This window comes from Danio rerio, chromosome 9, assembly GCF_052040795.2.
Source record: "Danio rerio strain M-AB ecotype USA chromosome 9, GRCz13ab, whole genome shotgun sequence".
NCBI classification, from domain to species: domain Eukaryota; kingdom Metazoa; phylum Chordata; class Actinopteri; order Cypriniformes; family Danionidae; genus Danio; species Danio rerio.
The window spans coordinates 47,966,070-47,992,500 of NC_141029.1; the positions used below are offsets into that span (position 1 = coordinate 47,966,070).

General features: G+C 36.0%; 1 protein-coding gene across 8 annotated transcripts in view; it reads right to left on the reverse strand.

The window, feature by feature from the left end:
* The window catches only part of hdac4 (histone deacetylase 4), a 399,635-nt gene that overhangs the window by 149,793 nt on the left and 223,411 nt on the right, over window positions 1–26,431 (reverse strand). For all 8 annotated transcript variants that reach the window (XR_015498934.1, XR_015498933.1, XR_015498936.1 and 5 more), the window contains 2 exon segments: window positions 10,561–10,805; window positions 405–555 (listed from right to left, as the gene is read on the reverse strand). Coding sequence is in view for 4 of the 8 variants with exons in the window: in XM_087266974.1 (XP_087123100.1) it covers window positions 405–555; window positions 10,561–10,805 (396 nt within the window). In the remaining 4 variants the exon portion in view is untranslated.

Consider the following 26,431-nt stretch of genomic DNA (forward strand, 5'->3'; position numbering starts at 1 on the left):
TGCGCTGGGTGTATGATAAGGCCCTTGGTGATCATTTAAGTGTCTATTTAAGTAAAACTATTCAAACTAAGGATATTAGGAAGAACACAACTTCTTTTACCTCTAATCTAAGAACAAACAGTAAGACATAAATGATCAATTGTGAGAATGAAAATCCAATATGTACTAAAATTACATGTGAAAACACCCATCACAATCTAATGTTGCTGTATTTCCGCTCATGTGATATTTTGCAGAAAACTGTACATAAATAAATGATGAGTTTCAGGCTGAATAAAAAAGAAACGGTTTGAAAGTGAGTAAAATGTTGAGATAAACAGCCATGCACAAATGCTAGTTATCCTAATAAGTGGAAGAGGTTTTGTATTTCAGTCAGGTAATGAGTTGTTGTTGTGGCCACTCACTCTCTTGTCCGCGCTCTTTGTTTTTGAGTAACTGGAGCTTCTGTTCTCGCTGCTGTTTCTCCATCTCCTGCTCCTGTCGATGACGCTCCAACTTGCGCTGGTGTTCCAGGAGCTCCTGCTGATGCTTCAAAGCCAACAGATCTTGCTGATGCTGAAGAGAAAACACACACACACACACACACATTACTTTAGTGGATTCACTGATTCAGTCTTAAACCTCCAATTTAATAACATAGAAATGGAAACCAATTTTCTACAATGTAATAACAGTCTTAGTCACTGTAAACAATTTTTTGATGCCATATAAAACCAATTATTAAATATACATAATAAAGCTGCTTTGATGCCATTCATTCATTCATTCATTTCGCTTTGGCTTACCTCCTTATTTATCAGGGGTTGCCACAGCGGAATGAACTGCCAACTATTCCAACATATGTTTTATGCAGCGGAAGACCTTCCAGTCACAACCCAGTGATGGGAAACACCCATACACTCTCGCATTCACACACTCATACACCACGGCCAATTTTGTTTACCCAATTCACCTATAGCACATGTCTTTGGAGTGTGAGAGAAACTAGAGCACCCGGAGAAAACCCACACCAACACAGGGAGAACATGCAAACTCCACAGAGAAATGGCAACTGTACCAAGCCGGGACTTAAACCGGCGACCTTTTTGCTGTGAGGCAACAGTGCTAACCACTGAGCCACCATAATGCTTTTTTGATGCCATATAAAATTACTTAATATACATAATTTTTTCTTATATATAATATTCTTATATATTTAATACAATATTAAAACATTTCTGATAGATATCCAAAATAAATCAAGATGTCATATTTAGCAGCCTTTTGAACTGTAAATCACATATTTGACTAAACGACAAGATTGGAAATGTGAGTTTATAACTTGCATTCATCAGAATTGGGAAATGCAGTCGTCAACATTAGAAATAGATAAAAAATCTTCAACAAAGTACTTTCGTAAACTATTGAACAAAACTCATTCTTGTCTTAGGACAATTCTAAAACCAAAAACTGATCCACTTCAAATGTGGACTACTGTATATACTCAAATCAAGTCAGAATTGCAAGATGTGAATTCAAAATTGTGATATCCCAACTCAAAAAGTAATTTTTTTTACTTCATTTCATTTTATTTAATTGATCCTTTACAGATGGTGACACGGTGGATGTTCAATTTTATTTTATGTTTTAATAATTATTCAAATATTTGTTTTGTTTTAACAAGTGTTACTTTTTTGTTTTTATAATTGTTCAATTTTATTTTGTTTTGCTTTAATAACTGTTAAATTTTATTTTGTTTAGTTTTGTTAGTTGTTAAATTTTATTGTATTTTATTTTATGTTTTGTTTTAATAATTGTGATTTTTTATTTTGTTTTGATTTGATAATTGTTTACATTTTATTTTATTTTAAGTTTTGATATTTGTTCAATTTTATGTTTCTTTTGATAATTGTTCAATTTTATTTGATGTTACGTTTTGATCATTTATTTTATTTTATGTTTTGTTTTAATAATTGTCAAATTTTATTTTGTTTTGATCATTGTTAAATTTTATTTGGTTTAGTTTTGTTAGTTGTTCAATTTTATTGTATTTTATTTTCTGTTTTGTTTTAATAATTGTTGCATTTTATTTTGTTTTGATTTGGTATTTGTTCAAATTTTATGTTTTGTTTTAATAATTATTCAACTTAATTTTATGTCAACCTTAATTTTACATAATTTTGTTTGATGTTACGTTTTCATCATTTATTTTATTTTACGTTTTGTTTTGGTAATTGTTACACTTTTTTTTTTTTTTTGATAATTGTTTAAATATTTGTTTTGTTTTAATTAGTGTTACTGTTTTGTATTGTTTCGTATTGTTTTACCCTACAGCCCAATTGTTTGAACACTAGTGCATGCCATGTACTTTTCCTAAAACCCAGCTGAAACAAGATGCAAACAGCATTTTACATAGATAGTACACACCAAACCTCTACCACTAATAACACAGATGCACAATTGTGAAAAAATGCCAATATCATTCAAGACCAGTGTCTGAATGTGTTTATCGACTTCTTGTTGTGTAGCATAAAAGCAGCATTCCACTTTTTTCCCCAGATGAAACCCACATATGCAATTACCTCAACAGCTCCTCGACTAAAAAGACAGTTTAAAGAGGATGATAATCTCTCTCACACTGAGCACTGTAAATGCAGCCATTTCGTCTAACATTTCCCTTTAACTGCATTTCCACTTCCACAGTGATTCAGCTCAGCAGCAGTCACATCCATTACAGCTCGCCATGGCTAATATCAGTGCTGCACACAGTCGACGCTTGGATGTTGAGTGGATTTTGGTAATTCTGGTCAGTTAAATCACATTAAAGTCCCCCTGTTAGTATCAATCTGCTAGTCTGAAAGCTGGCGTCTCTAAAATAGTGACAAATTTTGCTTTGAGAAGATATAAACAATTGGGGTGGAACAGATTGCTCACGGTTCGGTGCGTATAACGATTTTAGGGTTACAGTTTTGGTATTTTTTGGTATATGATAAGTTCAGTAAATCAAACAGGACCAATTAAAATAAAGGGAAAAAAAACTTTCTACAAGCTACAAGAACAACTAAATAAAATAAAGTACAAATACTACTAAAGCTGTACTTTTGCAAAAAAAAAAAAAGTAATTATTTATTAATGTATGTATTTATTTAAATGCAAAAAACTATGCAATTTACACACTCAAAAAATGGCATTTGTTGTTTGTTCAAACTAATTATTTAAATTGAGCTGAATCAACACAATTCTTGAGCTTTGTGTGGGGAAAACTTACTTGTTCAATTGTAAAATGTTCAATTCACTTAAATTTGTAAAAACTAATATCTTACTTTAATTCCTGCATGTTGTCCCAACACAACTCGATTGTGTGGAACCCAGCATTTTTAACAGTGCATATGCTTATTGACAATATTATAATCCAATATTATGTTGAGTGTTGTGGCCTCCTTAACAGACATTCAAAACAGTTTCTCACTTCTCAGTTTCCACCAATAAAAATCAACGTTTTTCCAACCATAACGGATGCACAATACCAAAAAAAAAATATGTGTTACTGTTGTTTTGGTGTATATAATTATTATTCACAAATCATTTTTCAAATTTTTTAAGAAATTTTAATTTGACTAAATAAAATCATATCAGTTAAATATCGATCACCCTGACTTCCATGATATCGGCATCGATATGATCGCCAAGACTGATCCATATCAGCATCTGCCATAGGGTATATGTTTATTTAACAGATGTCTTTTTAAAAATATATATTTTTCAAATGACTTTCAATTAAATTCAATTTTAATTTAATTAAATAAAATCATATTGCCTAAATATCGGTCACCCTGATTTCCATGATATCTGCATAAATATAATTGCCAAGACCGGTATATATCAGTATCAGCCGATACATTTGTTTTCGTGTACATGTTTATTTTACAAATGTCTTTTTAAAATCATTTTTTAATTATTTTCAGTTTAACTGTGTTTTATTAATGTTTAATTTGTTATAAATAAAATGATATCGCTTTAGTATTTGCTGCTTCGAAGTTACCTGGAAACCCTTATTTATTATCTGTCAAATGTCAAGCATAATATATTAAAGGTACGAACCTGTCATTGTTTGCAAGATGGCCATACTGCCTGTGCCCACTGGCCTAGAAATATATGTAGCATTTTCAATCTATGCATAAAACTAAAGGAACTGATGTGACGAGGGTTTTTTTTAAATGTTGCTTTTTGTATTGCTATGCGTTGCTTAAGTTCAAAATAAAAATATAATATTAAAAAACTATATATATATATATATATATATATATATATATATATATATATATATATATATATATATATATATATATATATATATATATATAAATATCGGTCAAACTGATTTCCATGATATCGACATTGGCCTTCAAAAAACCTATATCAGCCAACCACTAATTTTAAGACACAAGTTAAAATGGATGTTTCACACAAGCTCAGGGTCTAATAAACCACATGGCTGGTCTGTAAGTAAGTGGACATGTATTTATCCGAAGCGAATAAAGACTCAATACTCCTTTTATTTGGTTACATAAGACTTGATCTGAGTTTGTGCAGATTGTGGGAGATCACTGGCGATGAGTCATGGGCGTCTGTCACTTGGCAGAGCGAGACTCGAGGACGTGACGACATGTAGAGCCGAGAGCACGTCAAGCCCAACCGCAAACACTCTTCCTTAGCAGGAAAAGCCTTGGCATTTCTGAATGGAGCTTTGCAAAGCGTGACATTGACCTCAGCTCATCAGCATTCACAGGTCTAAACAGCATTTTACAACACATCTGCTCTGTTTAAACACAAAAATATAGTTTGTCCATGAATGCTTGTGCTGGGTTAATGCATTGCTGCAATCAAAGTACTTTGTGTATACATTTCAACAGGTCTACATCAACATTATTTTTCAGAACCTTCAGTCAGCTTGATAGTTTTAAAATGTGTAACAAAAATTAATAATATATTAATGTTGAAGAGATTGTGTATCATACACAAATTAAATCAGGTGATTTATGCTGTAATCCTAAAAACCCTCAGTCTGCATACTATTAGAGGAAAAATGATAGAGAGGAGCAACACTACTTTGAATGAGTTTGATTTACTATACATTAAACGACAACTGCGTTTCACGAAAGACGAAGTTAATTTGCTGTTCTTTTATCCCACGTGAATACTATGATAAACAAGAGAGACCAAGACCTTTAGTATGGTGAAAATTAATGAACATCCCCTTTTTGCCCAGTAGGCCTACCTTGGGCCCTATCATACACCCGGCGCAGTGTGGCGCAAGGCATGGCGCAGTAGTCTTTTGGTAGTTTCAGCTTGGCGCAAGAGTCGTTTTGAGGGGTTGCGCTACGCTGTTTAAATAGCAAATGCATTAGCGCTCATTTGTGCGCCCATAGGCGTTCTGGTCTAAAAAGGAAGGCGTTCTGAGGCCCACTGCTGGCGCGTCGCTATTTTGAGAAACTAAAATAGATTTTTCATTAGACCAAAACAAACCCGGTCTAAACTTCGGCGCAGAGTTGCGCCTCGCATACACACTGCTTAATACGCACAAGAGAGCAATAGGCAAATATCTTTACTTAAGAAAAAAATTAATATTAAGGATATATATAGGATATAAATATAAAGGATTAAAATATTACAAAACATATTATTTTCTAGCCTACATAAATATGAAAAACCACTGCTTTTATGTCTTCTTCATCTCGGGAGGCTTTTTCAGTTCATTCATAACAATTTGCTTTTGTATAATGTTATTATTATTAGCAGTATTATTTAATATATCCATATTTATATTTGTTTTATTAAAAACAAGCTTAGATTTGCCCACCTGTCAGGTTTTAGACCATATGGGGCATGGCAGGTGTATTTGGAAATAACTCAGTATTTTGACCACACTTGGTCATTATTGTTCATTTATTCGTTTGCTGGAAATTAGAACTGAATTCAGAAATAGTTTTGAAACAAACCTTTGCGCTTAACAAACGCAATTAATTATTTATAGACTAATTGATGTCTGTGTAAAGGTTTCCCTATCCAAGAGCGAAAGTGAAAGTAGATCCATTATCTCTCATTCTCATGCAGTAGATGCTCTGTTTAACTGTTTTCTTTTTAAAAAACTGTGAACTGTTTGCTTGTGAAATGCTAATTTTTTCCACTTAGACTTACTTTGCGTCCTGTAAATAGCGAATGCGCTCTTGGCGCAACGCAGCAGGGTCTTAAAGGGAATAGGAGATGAGACTCTAATTGGTTTATTCTCAAAACACACCTATAACTCATTAAGAAAATAAACTCAACCCTTTTAGCCCATTAGCCTTGGCTCAAAGTGCATTTTCCCATCCTTAAATTAGCAAAAATGCGTTCTGACACGCCCTGAAAGCGTTTGCGCCCTGCGTTTTGCGCTCTGCGCATTGACCGTCAAAATAGAGCCCCTTGTGTTTTATTTGCTAATTTAAGCTATTTTTTTTAAAAGATAAATATAATGTATAAAACTATACACTATTTGTATTGCTTCATAATACCTGTACATCTGATAAGCTTTATATGTTTTTAGACAATGCACAGATCTTGATGTTTCACGATGCTTTACATTTGAATCTACAAAGCTAAGCTTACAATGTTTACATTGTTCTGCTTACATTACATCTAAATCCCAAATATCAGAAATGACAACAGATTGTTAAGATTTAATTAATGTCAGTTTTAATGTTATTTATTAATGCACTCACTTGACAGATTTCATTCATTCGTTTTCCTTCTGCTTTTTCCCTGGTTTATCACAATGGAATGAACCGCCACTTACTTGACAGATTTACATATTCTTAATTTTAGGTGGTTTGTGTCATGTGTTTTATATTTGGCAAAATAATATCTAACTGCATCTTTAGTGATATTTTAGCGAATTACAATGCCTTGTTCCACTAGGTAGATTTAGAAGTTTTTGCAAAAAAGGACAAGTGGTTTTGACACAAAATAAAAATATTTTTGAAAGAAAGTTATTTTATTTACTAGCTAATAAATCTTTTATTATATATGAAATGAAACTTCTAAATCTAATTATAGGAGCCTGATAGAAAATTCTCATATACAAGAAAAGAGGTTTGATGGATTTAGAGAGTTTTGCATCTGAACACATAAAATAAATCAATCAAATAAATAATCACATCTATCTATCTATCTATCTATCTATCTATCTATCTATCTATCTATCTATCTATCTATCTATCTATCTATCTATCTATCTATCTATCTATCTATCTATCTATCTATCTATCTATCTATCTATCTATCTATCTATCCATCCATCCATCCATCCATCCATCCATCCATCCATCCATCCATCCATCCATCCATCCATCCATCCTTCAAAGCATCTAAAAATGACTTTCCAAATAAAATCTTTTGACTTAAGCAAACACATTTAACATGACTGCAGTTTGCAGCAGCTCGGTGAGAAACTGCAGGAAAAAAAAAAAAAACACCCAATCTCCCCTCCTTTCCCTATGATCAGCAAGGTGTCACAGCAAAAGCACAGCATCCATCAAAGCCCAACACTAAACTCTGTCCATTTAGCGGTGAGATTAGCTCTGACATGGCCTGCAGCCTGCCAGTCTATTTATAGCTCGCTCAGGGCTGCTGCGCTCCCATTGGCTGAAAAGCTCACTGTGGAAACACAGCAAAGCCGGAGGTTTCAGAGCTCACAGGCTCCCGGTGTTTCCCAAAGACGCTGATCCGCAGCTATTACAGCAGGCACACACTGGCCCTTCCTCATTCACCAATGCTGTCATCCTACTCACAACGAAGCTCAGTCTGAAGCCAGCTACACGCAGATGCCTCTCTAACCAATATTCAATATACAGAGAAATGGAAAATCGAAGCGGGAGGGAGGAATAAAACGGGTGAACATTTCTCAGTATTTCTCTCCCTCATGTCATTCCAACCACATGCGCTGCTACTTAATCTATAAGACACAGAATGAGACATTTGAGAGATGAAATGGAAAGTCCTGATGCTATTTTCTTCCCTTTCCAAGTGTGTTTAACAAAACCATCACAAGATGATCAATTGACTTACTGTTTAGTTAAAGATTACAACACTGACATTTTTGTCTGCTGATATGGATGTGCATGTTGTCCAAGATGCACATATGCCTTTTTCATGTTCATTTATTTGTTTGTGTGTCTGTAAAGAGGGACTGATGCTGACATGGCTCCACAGGCTCTGAGATTCCTACCTGTACAGCTAAGACCATGTGATGCTCTCACTGGACTTTTACAAACCTTACATCCTTTATTATCTTACACACTTCACATTTCCATTGCTGATTTTGCCCTGAATGTGTCGTCTGTACACAATGTTTCGTGTGTAAATTCAAGTGCATGCCTTAAGTTATACATGAAGTGTATTTATAAGTAACTTTACAAGTAGATTTGCTATGTATACGATTATATAGTTTACAGAGTTTTACACAGTGTACTGACTCTCACAAGAGTATCTCGAGTTATTTTGTGTGATAGCTAAATATATTTTAAATAAACTGCAAATAAAAAAATATATATATAAACTTAATTTTTTCTTTCTTGAAACTCTTAAGCCTGGTTTATACTTCTGTGTCAAGTGACCGGCGTAACCCACGGCGCATGCAACGCGTGTAGCTGTGCATTTATACTTCTGTGCGCTGTCTCTGTTGGCCTGCATTAACACTTCCGAAACGCTAGTTGGCCATGAGGTGTTTATGTTCCTCTGTGTCGAGTTTCTTCGCTGGAGCTTTGTTTTGTTCTGAACACTTCCTAAATGTAGAGGTGGCTCAAACTCGCTCATTTTGAGGCAGGAACCAGCTGACTAGCAACAACTTTAACCATGAGGTAAACACAAAACAAAACTTTCCATCCGGATCTCCTTCACGGGACTTAACACTTGTAAACAATAGCTCCATCGGGCTCGCACCGTTCGCGCAGCTCTCGGTCCCGCCCAGACTCGTCAGCGCTACCAAGCTGACCAATTATAAAGCTTGCACTACGCATCGTTGCGACATGTAGTTAAATTTTTTAAGAGCTGCACGTCAGCGACGCCAACGGCCACAACGTAGGGCTATGCGTCGACGCGTAGGCTGCGCCATAGTACACACGTGCGCTGGACGCAGAAGTATAAATCAGCCTTTAGTCACATAGCTGTCTAATGGCTCATTTCGCAGCTCATTATGCAGGTCTTTGTCTTCTCAGGTGTGACTCACTGAATTAGTAATGATAGTTCACGCCTTCTCGCATAAACCATTTTCACTCAGAAAGTGATTCAGTAATTTAAATTCATTATATTGTTTTCTGTGAGCAAGTAAACACGATGATTCTCACATCATTTTGAAGCAAAAACACTAGGCTAAAAGATCCAGTTCTCAAAGGTCTTGTGCACAAATGTTCTCTGTGTGTTTCACGGCCTTGTTTCAGTGACTTCAAAATGTTTTCACTAACCACGCATAAACGTTTCTCTCTCAAAAACACAAACACATACAAACATGCTGCATAGGTATTATTGTAGCCCAGCGTGTGCTGTTTACAGTGTTTTCACACTTTAGCACTTATTATGTTTTTAAGATACTGAAAACAACACAAATGTCAGTGCATGTCAAAACTTCTCAGAGGATTATTTTTGTTTATAAGAGAAAAGTCGGGGAATATTTTTCTTCTTCTTTTCTTTCTTTTCCTACTATATTTATAAAAGTTCAAACGCCAAAGAAGTTTGTGATTTGGCCACAGACATATCACTTTGCAGTGGTTACTCACTGAAGCTAAGCAGGGCTGAGCCTGGTCAGTACCTGGATGGGAGACCACATGGGAAAACTAGGTTGCTGTTGGAAGTGGTGTTAGTGAGGCCAGCAGGGGGCGCTCAACCTGTGGTCTGTGTGAGTGCAAGGACAAAATTTCGGTCCATCTCTATTCTAAACACACTTTTATATTCCCGTTGTTGCACATTTCTGCTGTGTGAATGGCTCTTAGATCAAAAGAGAGTATAAAAGTCCGGAAGCTTATAACTGTTATTGACAAATTTCATCGCGATTTAATATTGTATCGTTTATTTGCCCAACCCTAATGTAAACCTTTCTGTGCATACGTATGCAATTACAGGCAGGTAGGACAGCCTATTGTACTGTTTAGACCAAATGTTTCGATTGGACTAACTTTTCTTGTTCCTATGCCTTTCACAGAATATTAAAAAACACATTTAGACAACTTAATTTGATTATTGCTATCAGGAGCCGTTCAACGAGCATATAAAAAATTCTAAAGACATTCACCTATCACAGCTTTAATTTGCATCTCTGAATGATAACACGGCTACTGTTGCTGTAGTGTAGTTTGTTTATAACCTAACTTTAGTTTTGAGCATCCAGCAATTACATACGAATCAAAAGTTGTATCCATTAAACAAACAAATCCATATCCACACATTCTGGCTAGCACCAAAGGCCAATGGAAAAATCGTATTGTCTTATTTGGTTGGATCCAGGGGGATGCTAACATCCAGGTTGGCGTACAGAAATCCCAGCAGCCTCACCTTGACGTGCTCCTGCAGCTGGGCTTCATGCTGTCGGGAGAGCTGCTCGTGCTGCCGCTGAAACTCTTCGATCAGGAGCTGCCTCTGGATCTGCTGTTTCTGCTTGAGGGCCAGAAGCTCCTGCTGCAGCTGATGCTCACGCTGGGCCGGGTCTGTCGGCGCCAGGGCGAATTGGTGATCCACACGCAGGTCCATAGGGATGGCAGAAGGTGGCACTTGCAGTGGCAGCGCCACACTCACATCAACTGTAGAGAGAGAGAGAAAGGAGACGGTTAGCAAATGAGCACACACACGCAAACTGTGCATGACTACATAAGTACACAAAGCTTTTAAAACTTTCATGCAAAGCTAATCCAAGTCAACATTCAAAGGGCATTTAGACAGAAGGAATTTTCCTGCTGCAAAGACAAATCCTTCAGAAATCATCATGGTATTGAGGTCACAAACATAAGCGCTTTATGGATATATGTTCATTTATGGATTGCTATTAATTAACAGTCTGAATTATGTCAGCAAACCATAATGTTATTTATTCAATTACACAACAATATTTATTTATTTTGTCATATATAAATAAAGGCATTATCTATCTATCTATCTATCTATCTATCTATATATATATATATATATATATATATATATATATATATATATATATATATATATATATATATATATTTATATATACGCACGAACGCACGCAGGCACATACGCACGCACGCACGCACACACACACACACACACACACACACACACACACAGTTAAAGTCAGAATTATTACCCCCCACCCCCCCACCCCCTCCCTTTGATTTTTTTCTTTTTTAAATATTTCCCAAATGATGTTTCAAAGAGCAAAGAATATTTCACAGCATGTCTGATAATATTTTTGGGCTAGAATAAAAGTAGTTTTTATTTTTTTAATAAACATTTTAAGGTCAGTTATTAGCCTCTTTAAGCTATATTTTTTCGATAGTCTACAGAACAAACCATCGTTATACAATAACTAGCCTAATTACTGTAACCTGCCTAGTTAACCTAAGAAGCCTAGTTAATATCAAGATAAATACAGGTAAAAGTAAAAGGTCTAAAAACATATATTCGGTTGACGTGTCTTGCCTTGCAAACAAACAGACATAGAGCAAAACTGAGCTAACCAAGTTTGATATATATACCGTCTGTGGATGTGTGTTCACCAAAAATAAAAATTTGGTCATCATTTACTCACCCTTTACTTGTTCCAAACAAGTTTTGTTTGTTGATTTATTTATTTATTTATTTATTTATTTGTTTGTTTGTTTGTTTATTTATTTATTTATTTATTTATTTATTTATTTATTTATTTATTTATTTATTTATTTATTTATTTATTTATTTATTTATTTATTTATTTATTTATTTATTTATTATTTCTGTTGAGCACCAAAGATTTTATATCATTCATTCATTTTCTTTTCAGCTTAGTCCCTTTATTAATCTGGAGTCGCCACAGCAGAATGAACCACCAACTTATCCAGCATATGTTTCACACACAGGATGCCCTTCCGGCAGCAACCCATCACCTGGGAAACTCATTTACACTCATACACTACAGACAATTTAGCCTACCCAATTCACCTATACCATGTCTTTGGACTGTGGGGGAAAACCGGAGCACCCAGACAAAACCTATGCAATCACAGGGAGAACATGCAAACTCCACACAGAAATGCAAACTGACCCAGCCAAAGCTCAGTTACCATCTTGCTATGAGGTGATCATGCAAGAAGATATTTTGAAGTGTAATTGAAATCTTTCGTAACAGAAAACTATGGAAGTCAATGATAACAGGTGTCTAACATTTACAAAATATCTTCTTTTGTCCTCAACAGAATAAAAAAAACAAACACTCAAACTGGCTTGGAACTAGTAAAAAGTGAGTAATTGATGACAGAACTTTCATTTTTGGGTAAACTTTTCCTTTAAGGATACATGTTGTATTGTATTTTATTGTATTGTATTGTATTGTATTGTATTGTGGGGAAGCAGTGGCGCAGTAGGTAGTGCTGTCGTCTCACAGCAAAAAGGTCGCTGGTTCGAGCCTCTGCGTTTTTGTGTGGAGTTTGCATGTTCTCCCTGCGTTTGCGTGGGTTTCCTCCGGGTGCTGCGGTTTCCACCACAGTCGAAAGACAAGCGGTACAGGTGAATTGGGTAGGCAAAATTGTCCATAGTGTATGAGCGTGTGGGTGAATGTGTGTGTAGATGTACCCACAGATGGGTTGTGGCTGGAAGGGCATCCGCTGCGTAAAAACTTGCTGGATAAGTTGGCGGTTCATTCCGCTGTGGCGACCCCGGATTAATAAAGGGACTTGTATTGTATTATATTACATTATATTATATTATATTATATTGTATTGTATTGTATTGTATTGTATTGTATTGTATTGTATTGTACGGGATACACTGTATTGCATCTGAAAGAAGATAAAACAAATTGCATTTCCAAATCAAGTGATCGCGGTGTCCACATGAGCCATATCAAAATCCTGCCTGTACCACAAAACAATTAGAGTAAGAAGAGACTGTCCAATCACAAGCATCTCAAACATGTGCACACAGCGTACAGCTCTGCGTCAGCATCATACCAGACATCAAAACAAACAGAGGAAAGAAACCTCATGTTCCTGCCACAGATCTTGGTCAAAATCACAGCTGGCGAACCAACAGCGTCACTGGAATCAGGAAGAGCTCAGGTTTGCAGATCTTCCTCAATCTCTCTCTCTCTCTCTCTCTCTCTCTCTCTTTTGACAGATAAATCTGAACAAAACTGAGGAACTGAGCAATTACAATCTGCAGAGAGGAGGCCTGTGTTGAAAAGTTAAGTGGATTTACGACTGGTTTGCGAGGCCCAAAAGGTTTGTGGGTTAAAAGAGCAATGAAATCCCAAACAAGAATAAGTAGGGCATCATTAAAAGGCATTTTATGCTTGCTTTTTCTTCGACAGTGTGTAATTAGAATAAGCAAAGGAATTCGGTAAATGTTCCTTGATGAAACATTCCTGCAAGTGTGTGAACACCTCAATAAACTGCATTGTATTACATATTATAGTGGTAAGTGTAAGACAGCTTTGTTCTGTTTAAAAATATCAAGTTTCTTTGCTATGCACAGTGAAAACCTCTAATAAATCAGAAGGTTTCATGCAGTGTAAAGAAAATCTTGCTAACTTTACTTTTTAGTTGATTTAAATTAACCTTTCTAGTCATCTCAAGTCACGTTAATAAAATATTAAAATAAGTGTATCTTAAATATATTGTTGAATCCTTACTAATTTATTAAAATAAGTCAAAGCAACATGTTTGTATTTGTACACAGATTTGTCGTCTTGACTTTTGTCATTAATTGTATAGTGTGTGTTTTACAGCAACATGCTATTGTATTTACAATATTGGTAGTCAGTCTTAGGTTGAGATTCTCAGAATTCTAGCACTTGACTTTTTTACTATCTCCGCATCCATCCATCAGTCCACTATCCACCTAACAATGCATCCATCAATCAATATAGCCATTCATTAATCTATTCATTTATTCATCTAAAAACGTATCTGTTTATCAAGTCATCTTTCCATCATCTAGCCATTAATCCACTATAAACGCATCTTTCCATCAACCATTTGTTCATCTGTTCATTGATTTATCCATCTGCTCTTCAATCCATACATCCATCCATCCATCAAAAATGCATCTATTAATCAGTCTATTAAATTATTTATTCAATAAATTCATCTTTCTATCATCCGAATACCCTTCCATACATCCATCTTTCCACTATCCATCCATCCATCCATCCATCCATCCATCCATCCATCCATCCATCCATCCATCAAACATCCATATTTTAATTAGCATCTACACATTTATTCAATCAATGCATCAAATCATCTTTTTAATGGCCATGCATCCATCTTTCCACTATCCACTATCCATCCATCCATCCATCCATCCATCCATCAAACATCCATATTTTAATTAGCATCTACACATTTATTCAATAAATGCATCTAATCATCTTTTTAATGGCCATGCATCCATCTTTCCACTATCCATCCTTAAAATTCCATCCATCAATGCATCTTTCCATAATAAAAATATATATTCATCCATCAAAAATTCAACTATTAACCAGTCTATCAATATATTCAATCAATGCATCTTTCCATAATCCAAATATCCATCCACCCATCCATCAAAAATCCTTCTATTAATTAAAAAATCATCCATCAATCTTATTATCTATCAATTTATTTGTTCAATCAATGCATCTTTCCATAATCCAAATTTCATCCATCCATCCATCCATCCATCCAATCAGTCTATAAATTTATTTATTTATTCAATTAATGTATATTTTCCAAACATTCATTCATCCATCCAAAAATCTATTTATTAATCATTGTCTATCAGTTTATTTTTTTCAATCAATGCATCTTTCCATTATGCAAATATCCATTTGTCCATCCATCCATTCATCCAACCATAAAACATACATATATTAATCAGTGTCTATCAATTTATTTGTTCAATCAATGTTTTTCCATCATCCAAATGCCCATCCATGCATACATCCTTCCACAATTCATCAGTAAAAATCCATCCATCAAAATCCATTAATTAATCAGTCTGTCACTTTATTTTTTAAATCCATGAATATTTTCTTAATGCAAATATCATTTTATCCATCCATTCATTGTTCCATCCAAAAAATCCATCTATTAATCAGTGTATATCAAATTATCTGTTCAATCAATGCATCTTTCCATAATCCAAATGCCCATCCATGCATACATCTTTCCACTATCCATCCAACCTTAAAAACTACAATCCAGGAATCTTTCCATAATCTAAATATCCATCCATCCATCCATCCATCAAAAATCCATCTTTTAATCAGCATCTATCAATTTATTTATTTAATCAATGCATATTTCCATCATCCAAATGCTCACCTTTGCTTCCATTTTTCCACTGTCCATCCAGCCATCTATTGATGGAATTGATTCGATCAAATTATTTATTGAATCAATGCATCTTTCCATAATTCAAATATCCAATCATTCATCCATCCATCCATCCACCCAACCAACCATCAAAAATCCATCCATCCATCCATCAAAACTCTATGCATTAATCAGTCTATCAATTTATTTGTTTGTTCAATCAATGCATCTTTCAATAATCCGAATATTCATCTGTGCATCCATCCAAAATCTATCTATGAATCACTTTATCAATTTATTTATTCAATCAATGCATCATTCCATAATCCAAACATCCATTAATCCATTTATTCATTCATCCAACCATCAAAAATACATCTATTAATCAGATTACATTAATTTATTTATTCAGTTAATCAATAAAATAAATCAATAATAATAAATCAAAATACATCAATTAATCAGCGTCTATCAATTTATGTATTTATTCAATGCATCTTTCCATTATCCAAATGTTCATCCTTACATTCATCTTTACACTATCCGTCCGTACATCCATCAAACCATCCATCCATCCATCCATCAATTTATTAATTCAATCAATGCATCTTTCCATCATCCAAATACCTATCGATGCATCTATCATTCTTTCTACTATCCATCCATCTCTATAGATTTTGATTATTGAACTCTGAATCTAACAACAAGAATTAAATTGAACACCAATTTAAATTTAACCTCTTTATTAATATCTTTTAAATATTATTGCAATTACTTTTCTACTTTTGTTTACATTATTCATCCAAAACATTGCCAGGGTCAAACTTTGAACAAGGAAAAAAGCTGACATGGGGTCTGCAATAAATAGCCACTGACACCATATTGCATCCAGACTGCTGGCGTGGGACCTTGCGCATTACTGAATAAGAGGGGTTTTAGGGGGAACACTGACCACATTCATGGCTGAAGTGTCAGCTCCACTCATGGGACGTCACGATGCCCCAAATGCCACAAGTTCAAGGATGCTCCCCTGACCCCTTAGCAGGATAAAACAAAAGCCCACAGCGGAAGCCCTGAGGCCACACAAAGGCCAGCGTCAAAGCCTATTTGATATCATGGAAAAGAAACGCTCTTTAATACCGACTAAATCATTTCAGAAAATCATATTTCTGACGCAAATCCTTGGCCACAAAGGGACCGTTGATACCCAGCCCCTGGAATTGAACAATACGATCTCTAGCTGCCCACGCTCAGACGAACAGGAAGCAGTCAACTAGTGAACTACTTCCTCCACGTTAAACTTTGCACAAATAAGCTGCGATAAGAGCGCTGTTTATCTGTGTTTTTGGCATCAAGAGACAGGCGAAAAATATTTGCATCCACGGCCCAGTCCAAACAAAGCCCAGTGGCCAAACAAACACAAAAGACTATTAGCAGTAATCAAAATGCCAAAGAAAACCTCAGCACACTGGCAAACAGAAACTCTAATTGAATTAATAAATACAGTTTGAGTGCCTCTTTTATTCAGGAGAGACTCATTTAGATTTGCTGGAAAAAGTTTAGAAGAGAACAATGACTAGCTTGAACATATCACATGTGGTACTCTTTGAATTTATTAGTGAACATTTCAATTGTTTTGAAGCAAGATGAATTGGAATGACAGGAATAAAAGATTTGTAGCATCAGGGAAATCTCTGCCCATCCAATTATAAATACATCAACCCATCCATCTATCCATCAATCATTTGTCTATACACTCATACATACACTGTATGCCCATTTATCTTCCCATCCATCAACACCTCCATCCACTCATACAGCAGTCTATCATCTATCCAACTATCTATCAACCCACCAACCCATCTATTCATTAATTAATCTTTCATTGGCTTATCCATGAATCCATCGTTTTTGGTCCGTCTATGCATTCATGAACACACAAATGCATCAATCAATCAATTAATCAGTATATCATCACTTAATCCATTCATCCATCCAGTCTATCTTCACTTAGTCTATACATCCATCCATCCTTTATTCTGTCTTTCCATCCTCCATCATCCATCCACCATTCCTTCCGTTCATCCATCCATCCTTCCTTCCTTGTCTTTCCATCTATCCATTCATGCATCATCCACCCTTCTGTCTTTTCATCCTCCATTCATCCACCCTTTTTCTGTACATCCTACCATCCATCCTTTCATCTATCCATCAATCAATCCTTCCTTATCTTTCCGTCTTCCATCCACTTATCCATCCATCCATTCTTCCTTCCTTCCCTCCATCCATCCATCCATCCTTCTGTCTTTCTATTCTCCATCCATCCAGCCATCCATCCATCTACCATTCCTTCCGTTCATCCATACATCCATCCTTCCTTGCCTTTCCATCTATCCATCAATCCATCCATTCGTCCATCTATCCACCCTTCTTTTTTTCCATCCATTCATCCATCCATCAATCCATCCTTCCTTCTGTCTTTCCGTCCTCTATCCATCCATTGATCCACCCATCCTTATGTCTGTCTATCCATCCATCCACCTACTCACCATCCCTTCCGTTCATCCATATATCTATCCATCAATCTATCCTTGTCTTTTCATCCACCCATCAATCCATCATTCCTTGTCTTTCAGTCTTCCATCCATCCATCTTTCCTTGTCTTTCCGTCTTCCATCCATCCATCTATCCATCCATCCATCCATCCATCCTTCCATTCTTCCTTTCCTCCATCCATCCATCCATCCATCCATTTATCCATCCTTCTGTCTTTCCATCCTCCATGCATCCATCCATCCACCCACCCACCCATCCATCCATCAATCCACCATTCATTTTGTTTAACCATCCATCCATCCTTGTTTTACTGTCCATCAATCCATCCCACCTTGTCTTTCCATCCTCCATGATTCCATCCATCCGTCCATCCATCCATCCATCCATCCACACTTCCTTTTGTTCATCCATCCATCCTCCCTTCTGTCTTTCCGTCCTCTATCCATCTATTGATCTACCTTTCCTTCTGTCTATCCATCCATCCACCCACAATTCCTTCCATTTATCAATTTATTCATCCATCCATCCATCCATCCATCCATCCATCCATCGATTAATCCATTTACCTATCAATCCATTCTTACTTGTTTTTCCATCCTCTATCTATCCATCCATACATCCTTTCATCTATCCATCTAATTTCAAAACCTTTTTTTCCCTGTTAAAATGTTTCATTTCAGTCGTTCATTTTAATTCTGCTTGCTTTTGCTTTTAAATTCAGCTCAGCTTTGGGACTTGAAGCGGCTTCCTCGGTTAAATTGTGAATGGTGCACAGCTAAAGCGAGAATTGTGAAATCCACTCAGCTGGCACCTCCATCTCAGCACAGAGCGTGTGGAGGTGGGATGAGCCTTCCTCGCGCGTAAACCCCAGATGCAGAGCTACAGTTTGTTTACTAGCATAATTATTTCTTACAGAGAGGATTAGGCAACATTTGCGTTAGGAGTTTGCCGACTGGCCCGGGGTAATCCTGTTCTTTGCTGTGCTCTCTGAGGATAGACGCTTGGCACACACTTAGGGAGACTGTTAGGACATTAATAACAGCCAGAGCACTGCATGTTGCAGTTAGGAGACACGCTGGGGACGAAGGGGATATGCATTTCTACCCAATTAGAATGATGCAATATAAGCGTAAAGAGAAATAATCACCCCTGCAGCACTAGTTCTGCAAAAAAAGGGGATTTGCTGACACGCACAGCACTGGCCGAACATGCACGCGGATACACACCCACACGTTCTCTCTCTCTCTACAGCATGAACTGATGGAGATTGATTCACCAAGGCCATGAATGCGGCGGCCAGCCATTACACTATGTACCTTGTGAGGAGTGATGCATCCTGGGACAGCCAGCACTCTACACTGCTATCTATCAGCAATGCATCACATTTAAGTCAGGAAATGGGTGCAGGTGCAACTCTACAGAGAGCAAGTCCAGGCATCTCTACTGCATCAACCGTCCTGCCTAAAACAACAGAATCCGCTTGTACAGTGATCCCTATAAGACATTTGGACAGGCTCTGTGTTTCACATATACACAGGATTGGACAAAATAATGTTTTTTATGTTTTGTTTTGTTTTTTATAAAGAATTATGAGCTCTGAGTTTATTCACAAATCAACATAACGTGACGCGTCTGGTGTGCAATAGTTTATAATGATTCTTATTTTTTTTTTTGAGCTGATAAGGTATTTAACAAATCATAAACCACTTACTGTATACATACAACCAAAACGTATAACTAGGGCCAGACGGAATCTGCAGAAGTTTTTTGCTCTTTCTGCGCAGAATTTTGGTAATAATCTGCGGATTTCTGCTGAATTATTTTGGGAGTACCCAGCGGAGTTTCATAACTTAGGCCTTAATATATTAAATAAAAAGTGATAAATTAATGAATAAAAACTGAATAAATTCAGATTTACACATTTACTCAAGTAAATAAACAGAATTAATAATAGGCTAAAAATCTGCAGAAATCTGTGGAATTCTGCGGAAAATCTGCGAAAAATCTGCGGAATTCTGTGGGCGCAGATTCCGTGTGGGCCTACATATAACATAAAGTGACAACATTCAACATTTAGAAATATTTTTATGTATATTGTGTGGAATAAAATCGCTGTCATAAATTTTTTGTGCGTAAATAAAATTCACGCATCTGTAATAAGAAACACGTAAAGGAACATACTCGTAATTTTACGAGGTTACAATTCCAAAATCTGTGATTAGAACAGACACAGATAAAACATTTTCTTTGTCTGTTTGTATTTGACTGATACATTTGCGATGGGTGTACAAACACGAAATACAGTTTCACCATGGACACGACAACCTGATTATGAGTACGAATCAAAAAGCGTCACTCCACTGTCAAGATTACGTCATCGCTTTCACAGGCATTAATAAACAATCGAGAGTCATCGATCACAACAGTGCACTTGCTGGGCACTCGAGCTCCCATGTACACACCGTCTCAGGTAAGATTTTTGTCATTCCCTCTTTGAGAATTATCCATCATGAGCTGTAATAAAGGTTGAAGTCTTTTGTTGAACGCAAAAAATAAAAAAATAAAAAAATAAAAAAATCTATATTTTGAAGAGCGCTGGCTGATGGCAACCATGAACTTTGGGGAAGAAAATACTATGGAAGTCTCATTTTCCCAACTTTTTTTTTTACCTAAACTGGGGCCTTTCCTGAGAAGCACAGTGCTGCTCCAGGCTCATGGCCCAATGCCACCCTGTGCAGAACAGTGTCCCTGACTGAACCTATGACCCTCTGCTGGGATGCCGTGGATAATGAGGTGTTGGGGAAACATCTGAGCTGCATGTTGATTACGTCAGAAAAGCCCCGGTTTTCTACAGGCTGCGCTCAGATGAATAAAGGAGTGTTTGTTCTGTTCATAGAAAGACAAGTGCAACTCACAGAGTTCAATGCAAAATGTGGAGTGACTCCCTATCTGAGAGATGATAGAAAAAAAGGACATGCACAAATATAAACGAACAGCAGATATGTCAAATAATATGCTTACATGACAGATTTCCAACTGCCTCAATTGCTAGTTCAAAGGTTCATAATTTGGTTTAGATAATTTTCTGCAATAAGTCAACATCCTTATAAAGTCAAAAAACACTTCAATTTAACCATACCACACAGTCCTGCATCAGTTTTTTTCCTTAACAATTTACACAAGTTCAAAGATCTGGGGTCTCATTTGTATAACAATGCATAGAAACCTTCCTAAAAGTGAGCGTACGGCAGAATATTTTTGTGTAACACTTTATTTTAGGTCACAATTCAAGCAATGAACTACTGGCTTATTACCTGCCTATTATTAAGATATGAACTGTTCATTACCAGTTATAAAGCATGATCTTATTCTGCATCTCTAATCCCACTTAAAACCTAAATCCTTACTTACTTTTAACACACAGGTAATTAACAGTTTATTATGCTGGTAGTTTTAGTTAATGGTTTGTTAATGATATAAATTGTGACCTGTACTAAAGTGTTACCTAATTTTGTAAATGCTGCAACATCTGAAAGCATGCAAAGGTACCACATATAGTACTGTTTTTACTTTAAACTTCAGTCTAGTGTTTAAAATAAATTCTGTAAGTGGATTCCATAGTCATCTGTAAATCAATATAAGCAATAAAATCTTGTTTAGCAAGCAACCGCTGGAAAAAAAAAGTAGCTTTTCGTAAGAGCGCCCTCTGGCTTTTGTGGTTCTAGCTTAAATGGCACCCTGGGTGAACCACACCCCAAGCTTATAAATAGTAGCAAAGTTACATCTAGCTAATATAAAAATGGACCATTAAACATTTACATTCTAATAAAGAAAATAGTTTTAACCCAATTTTGGGTAAGATATGGACAAAACAAGAATTGGGATTATTAAAATATTTATATTTATTATGAATAAAATTGTTTCCCAGTGTTGGGTTGCGAATGGAAGGGCATCCGCTGTGTAAAACATTTGCTGGATAAGTTGGCGGTTCATTTCGATGTGACGACCCCAGATTAATAAAGGGACTAAGCTGAAAATAAAATGAATGAATGATTAAATTAAATTAAAGAAATAACAGAAATCAATTCTAAATGTAACTGGAAAACAATGTAAAGACAAACCTGGAGTGATGTGCTAAGATCACTTAATAAATTAAGAGCCTACAACCGTGCCCAGGCCCGTTTCCCAGATCGTTTAAAAAGTGTGAGTGCGCTGAATCGGGCTCAGGCACGGTTCACTTTGCCGGCCCTGGCCCGGTTGGAAGAGGTGTGCCAGAGCCCGGTTCATTTGGGCTTTGGCTCAGTAAGCTTATAGTGTGAGTGCAAAGCGTGCCTGAGCCCGAAACTCAAGACAAAACATGACTTTTACGGGACTGTTTCATATGGATTTATTAATCATACTTACTGTTCAATGAACCCAAACTGTCATAGATTATTAAAGACCCAAACCCCTCACTGCACGACAGCTGCACCATCAGCAAACCTCCTAATTCCTGCAGCTCGAGGACTTTATGATTGTTTATGAGTGTCAAAAGTGGCTGATCTGTTCGGCGAAATATTTGACTGTGTGTCACTGCATATCAACAAATAAAACGATATAACTAAGAGAGCGAGAGCACTTCTCTACCGAACAGCGCATCATCGATGACGTAAGCGTGCCCAGGCCAGAATGTAATGTGAGTGCGGGCTGTCAGGGGAGACAGGACGGGGGACAAGCATGCTTTGGCCCAGTTAAAGGCAACTGTACATAGTGTGAGTACGCCTTAATATGACAATTCTATAAAATACAAAAATCATCTTTTCATCTTAGACCCGACTCAAGGCCATTTATTAATGGTTTTACACTAAGTCCTCATTTCTGCTTCATAGCCATGCCTAGTCAAAATACAATCATCATCATATTATATAAACTTCAGTTTCTTTTAAAACTCGCTGCATACTGACACCTCGTGTCATAAAAGTAAAAGGCTGTTACTCTGGTTTAACATCAAATGAGCGGCTTGTATTTTAGCAGCGTGCATGTAAACATCTGAAATTCACAAGGTGAGCAGAAGCATTGCGTCAAGGCTGATTGTAGGCTTCAAGTCAAGCAGGAGCGGGGTTTGTGAATTAGATGAGAGTGGTTTTCTGTGCGCATGCGTCACTTTGCTTTCACCAGTGACATTTCGGTTGCACATAGAGAACAACAAACTTGCGAGTGCAAAAGACGCCAGACGCGAATGGCCCCTAACATCTTTATTCTGAGATAACCATGCTAAATTAATACACTTGCAAAAAATAAATTGGCTCCCATAGCTTACTGGGTCACAGATGTTTTTTACTGGGGCATGTTTTAGTTTTTTTGCACCATCTCCCCGTTCTGCAAGATGCTGCCCTGGGAAATCGCCTATATTGCCCATGCCTAAATCCGCCACTGGGCCTTTGAATGGAGATTAACTACTGATCAGACGACTGCAAATGGCTCGATATCCTAATTTTACTCAATTCTTCATTTTGCGCATGGCCATTCAGTTCACAAGTGCTTCCGAATTTGCTCCTGAAACTAGTAAACTTCAAAACAGAATGACACAATGGTATCACGCCCTATTCACACAGGGCGTCAGTGTCAACAATTCCAATTCATTTTGAATGGGTGATGTCAAGGATTGCCGAACTAAATTGTGAGCCTGTCTGCGCTGCTTTAGGTAAGATGCTCCCTGCAGAAGTTGGGAATTTCTCAACTTTTCAAGCACCAACAGAAGCGTCAGCCAATCCAATCCCTTTATGCAAATACCCCAGCTCAGGCAGTAGCTAATTGTGGACTTATTTCATTGGCTGACGCTGCTATGACGTTCACGTCAACCCCAACTTTAGACAAGCTGATTGCGGATTTATTTCATTGGCTGACGCTGCTATGACAGTCACGTCAACCCCAACTTTAGACAAGCAATTCGTCAAATGTTGACGCTGAAGCCCTGTGTGAATCAGCGTCAATAACATGAAGGTAAAGATAAGAAGGGAGAGAGAGAGAAAGAGATGTTTTATGCTTTTTGTTTGGGTATTTGAATCTGAGGTCTAAAAAAAAGAAGAGAAAGTGTGAAAGAGAAAATGATATATAGGGTTGGACTGGCCAGCCCAGTCACCAGACATGAACATTATTGAGCATAATGAGGTAAGATGAAGGAGGCATTGAAGATAAATCCAAAGATGAACTCTGGGAGTCCTGCAAGATCGCTTTCGTTGCTATTCCGTACAACTTTATTAATAAGTTATTTAACATTTTTAATAGAACATTTTATACGTATTTTACAGTGTGATACAAATATATTAATATATAAATAAAAAATTTATCTATTTTTATTCATATTTTATAAATACATTTTCAATTCCCTTAACTTTTGAGGTTGGCTATTTGTTGACTACGATTTTATTGGTATCAGTACTGAGATCCAAATCAAAATATATGATATTAAGCCACTCTTAACACACACACACACACACACACACACACACACACACACACACACACACACACACACACACACACACACACACACACACACACAAATACAATGTCACTTTTATAATTTCTAGAAAGCAAAATATTAATTTATATGGAACTACAAATTATAAACTGTATTTAAACAAATGCTGATAGTGAATCAAGTTTTCCATGTGGATGTAAACAGTCATTGAGGGAGCGTAGGAAAAAGGAAGGGAGAATTATGATGGAGAATTTACTCATTCCAAACAGAAGCCGCTATAAATAGCCCAGGGTAAGCCATCTTGTCCATAAACATTGACTACGAATGGCATGAGTCACTTGTTTTTCAGCTTCCCCTGGGGCTTCACAGGAGCGACACACAACTGCTCATCAATATGAGCGCGTGTGTTGGCAGGTTACTGGTGCACAAAAGCTGATCAATGAAATCATGAGAATGACTGTCCATTCATACGCTCGCTGCATGACAACATATAATGCTGGATTTGCATATTCTGAGCTCTTGTACCTCAAGCTCAACTCAAATCTGTCCAGAACTGGGAAAACAGAACAAATACAGGGAAGACACAAAGGTAGTTTCTAATGAGAACTGTCAAGAAAACATAAGGGTCATATTTGCACTGCAATATCAAGAGAAACATACTTGTATATGATTTTTTTTATGTATTTGCTGAACGACATATTTCTATAACTGACTGGTCTGACTATACTGTAGGGTTAGAAAGTGCTGCCTTGATGGTTGTAAATATGTTATTTATATTAAGAAACATATATTTATAGATTTATTGTCAATGTTGTTAGCACACTAAAGTAACCCAGAAAGCACTAATGAAATTATATCGTATATTTTGTATCTGCTTTTTTATGACTATTATAATAGCTTCATAGTCTTTAGATTATTCTGTTATTGTAAACAGGCTTTATTATAAAAGTTATCATTACTGTAATGTAAAATACATTATATATTTTATTATATATCTTATTTTAAAACAATAAATGCTATACACTAGGGCTGGGCGATATTGCAAAAATATGCAATTTTGATAATTAATTTTTATATTAAACGATAACCATATATATACTTCGATATCAGTTGTTAATGCTGAGTATACCAACAATGACTTAAGACAGAAAAATAGAGGGTCCAATAAATGGCATGACATATTTTCAGCCAATACATCTCTAATATAGGTACATCTCTAATATTTCTGCTGTGTGATTGCCCTAATATTTACTACAATTTACCCATCAATAAAGCCCACTGACCTTTAACATTCTTATTATTGTAATGTAAAAATGACATTTAACATTGCTGAAAGAAAGAAAAACAATTCTAAACATACATATATATGAATAAATAAATACATTTTAGTAAAATTAGTATTCAATTGTTTTAAGATCATTTAAAAATTTCTGCTGAAATAAAATAAAAATATGTTCTATCTGTATTCAATTTTATAATTTACTTATTAGTTACAGTATATGCTTAAAGTTATATTTATTTTTTCCTGTTTATTTTTTCCCCAATTTCTGTTTAAGGGAGAGAAGACTTTTTCAACACATTTCTAAACACAATAGTTTTAATAACTCATTTCTAATAACTGATTTACTTTATCTTTGTCATGATGACAGTAAATAATATTTGACTAGATATTTTTCAAGACACTTCTATACAGCTTAAAGTGACATTTAAAGGCTTAACTAGGTTAACTAGGCAGGTTAGGGTAATTAGTAATTTACATGGACACTATATATATATATATATATATATATATATATATATATATATATATATATATATATATATATATATATATATATGTACGTTTACATGGATACATGGACACCAATGATCCGATATCAAT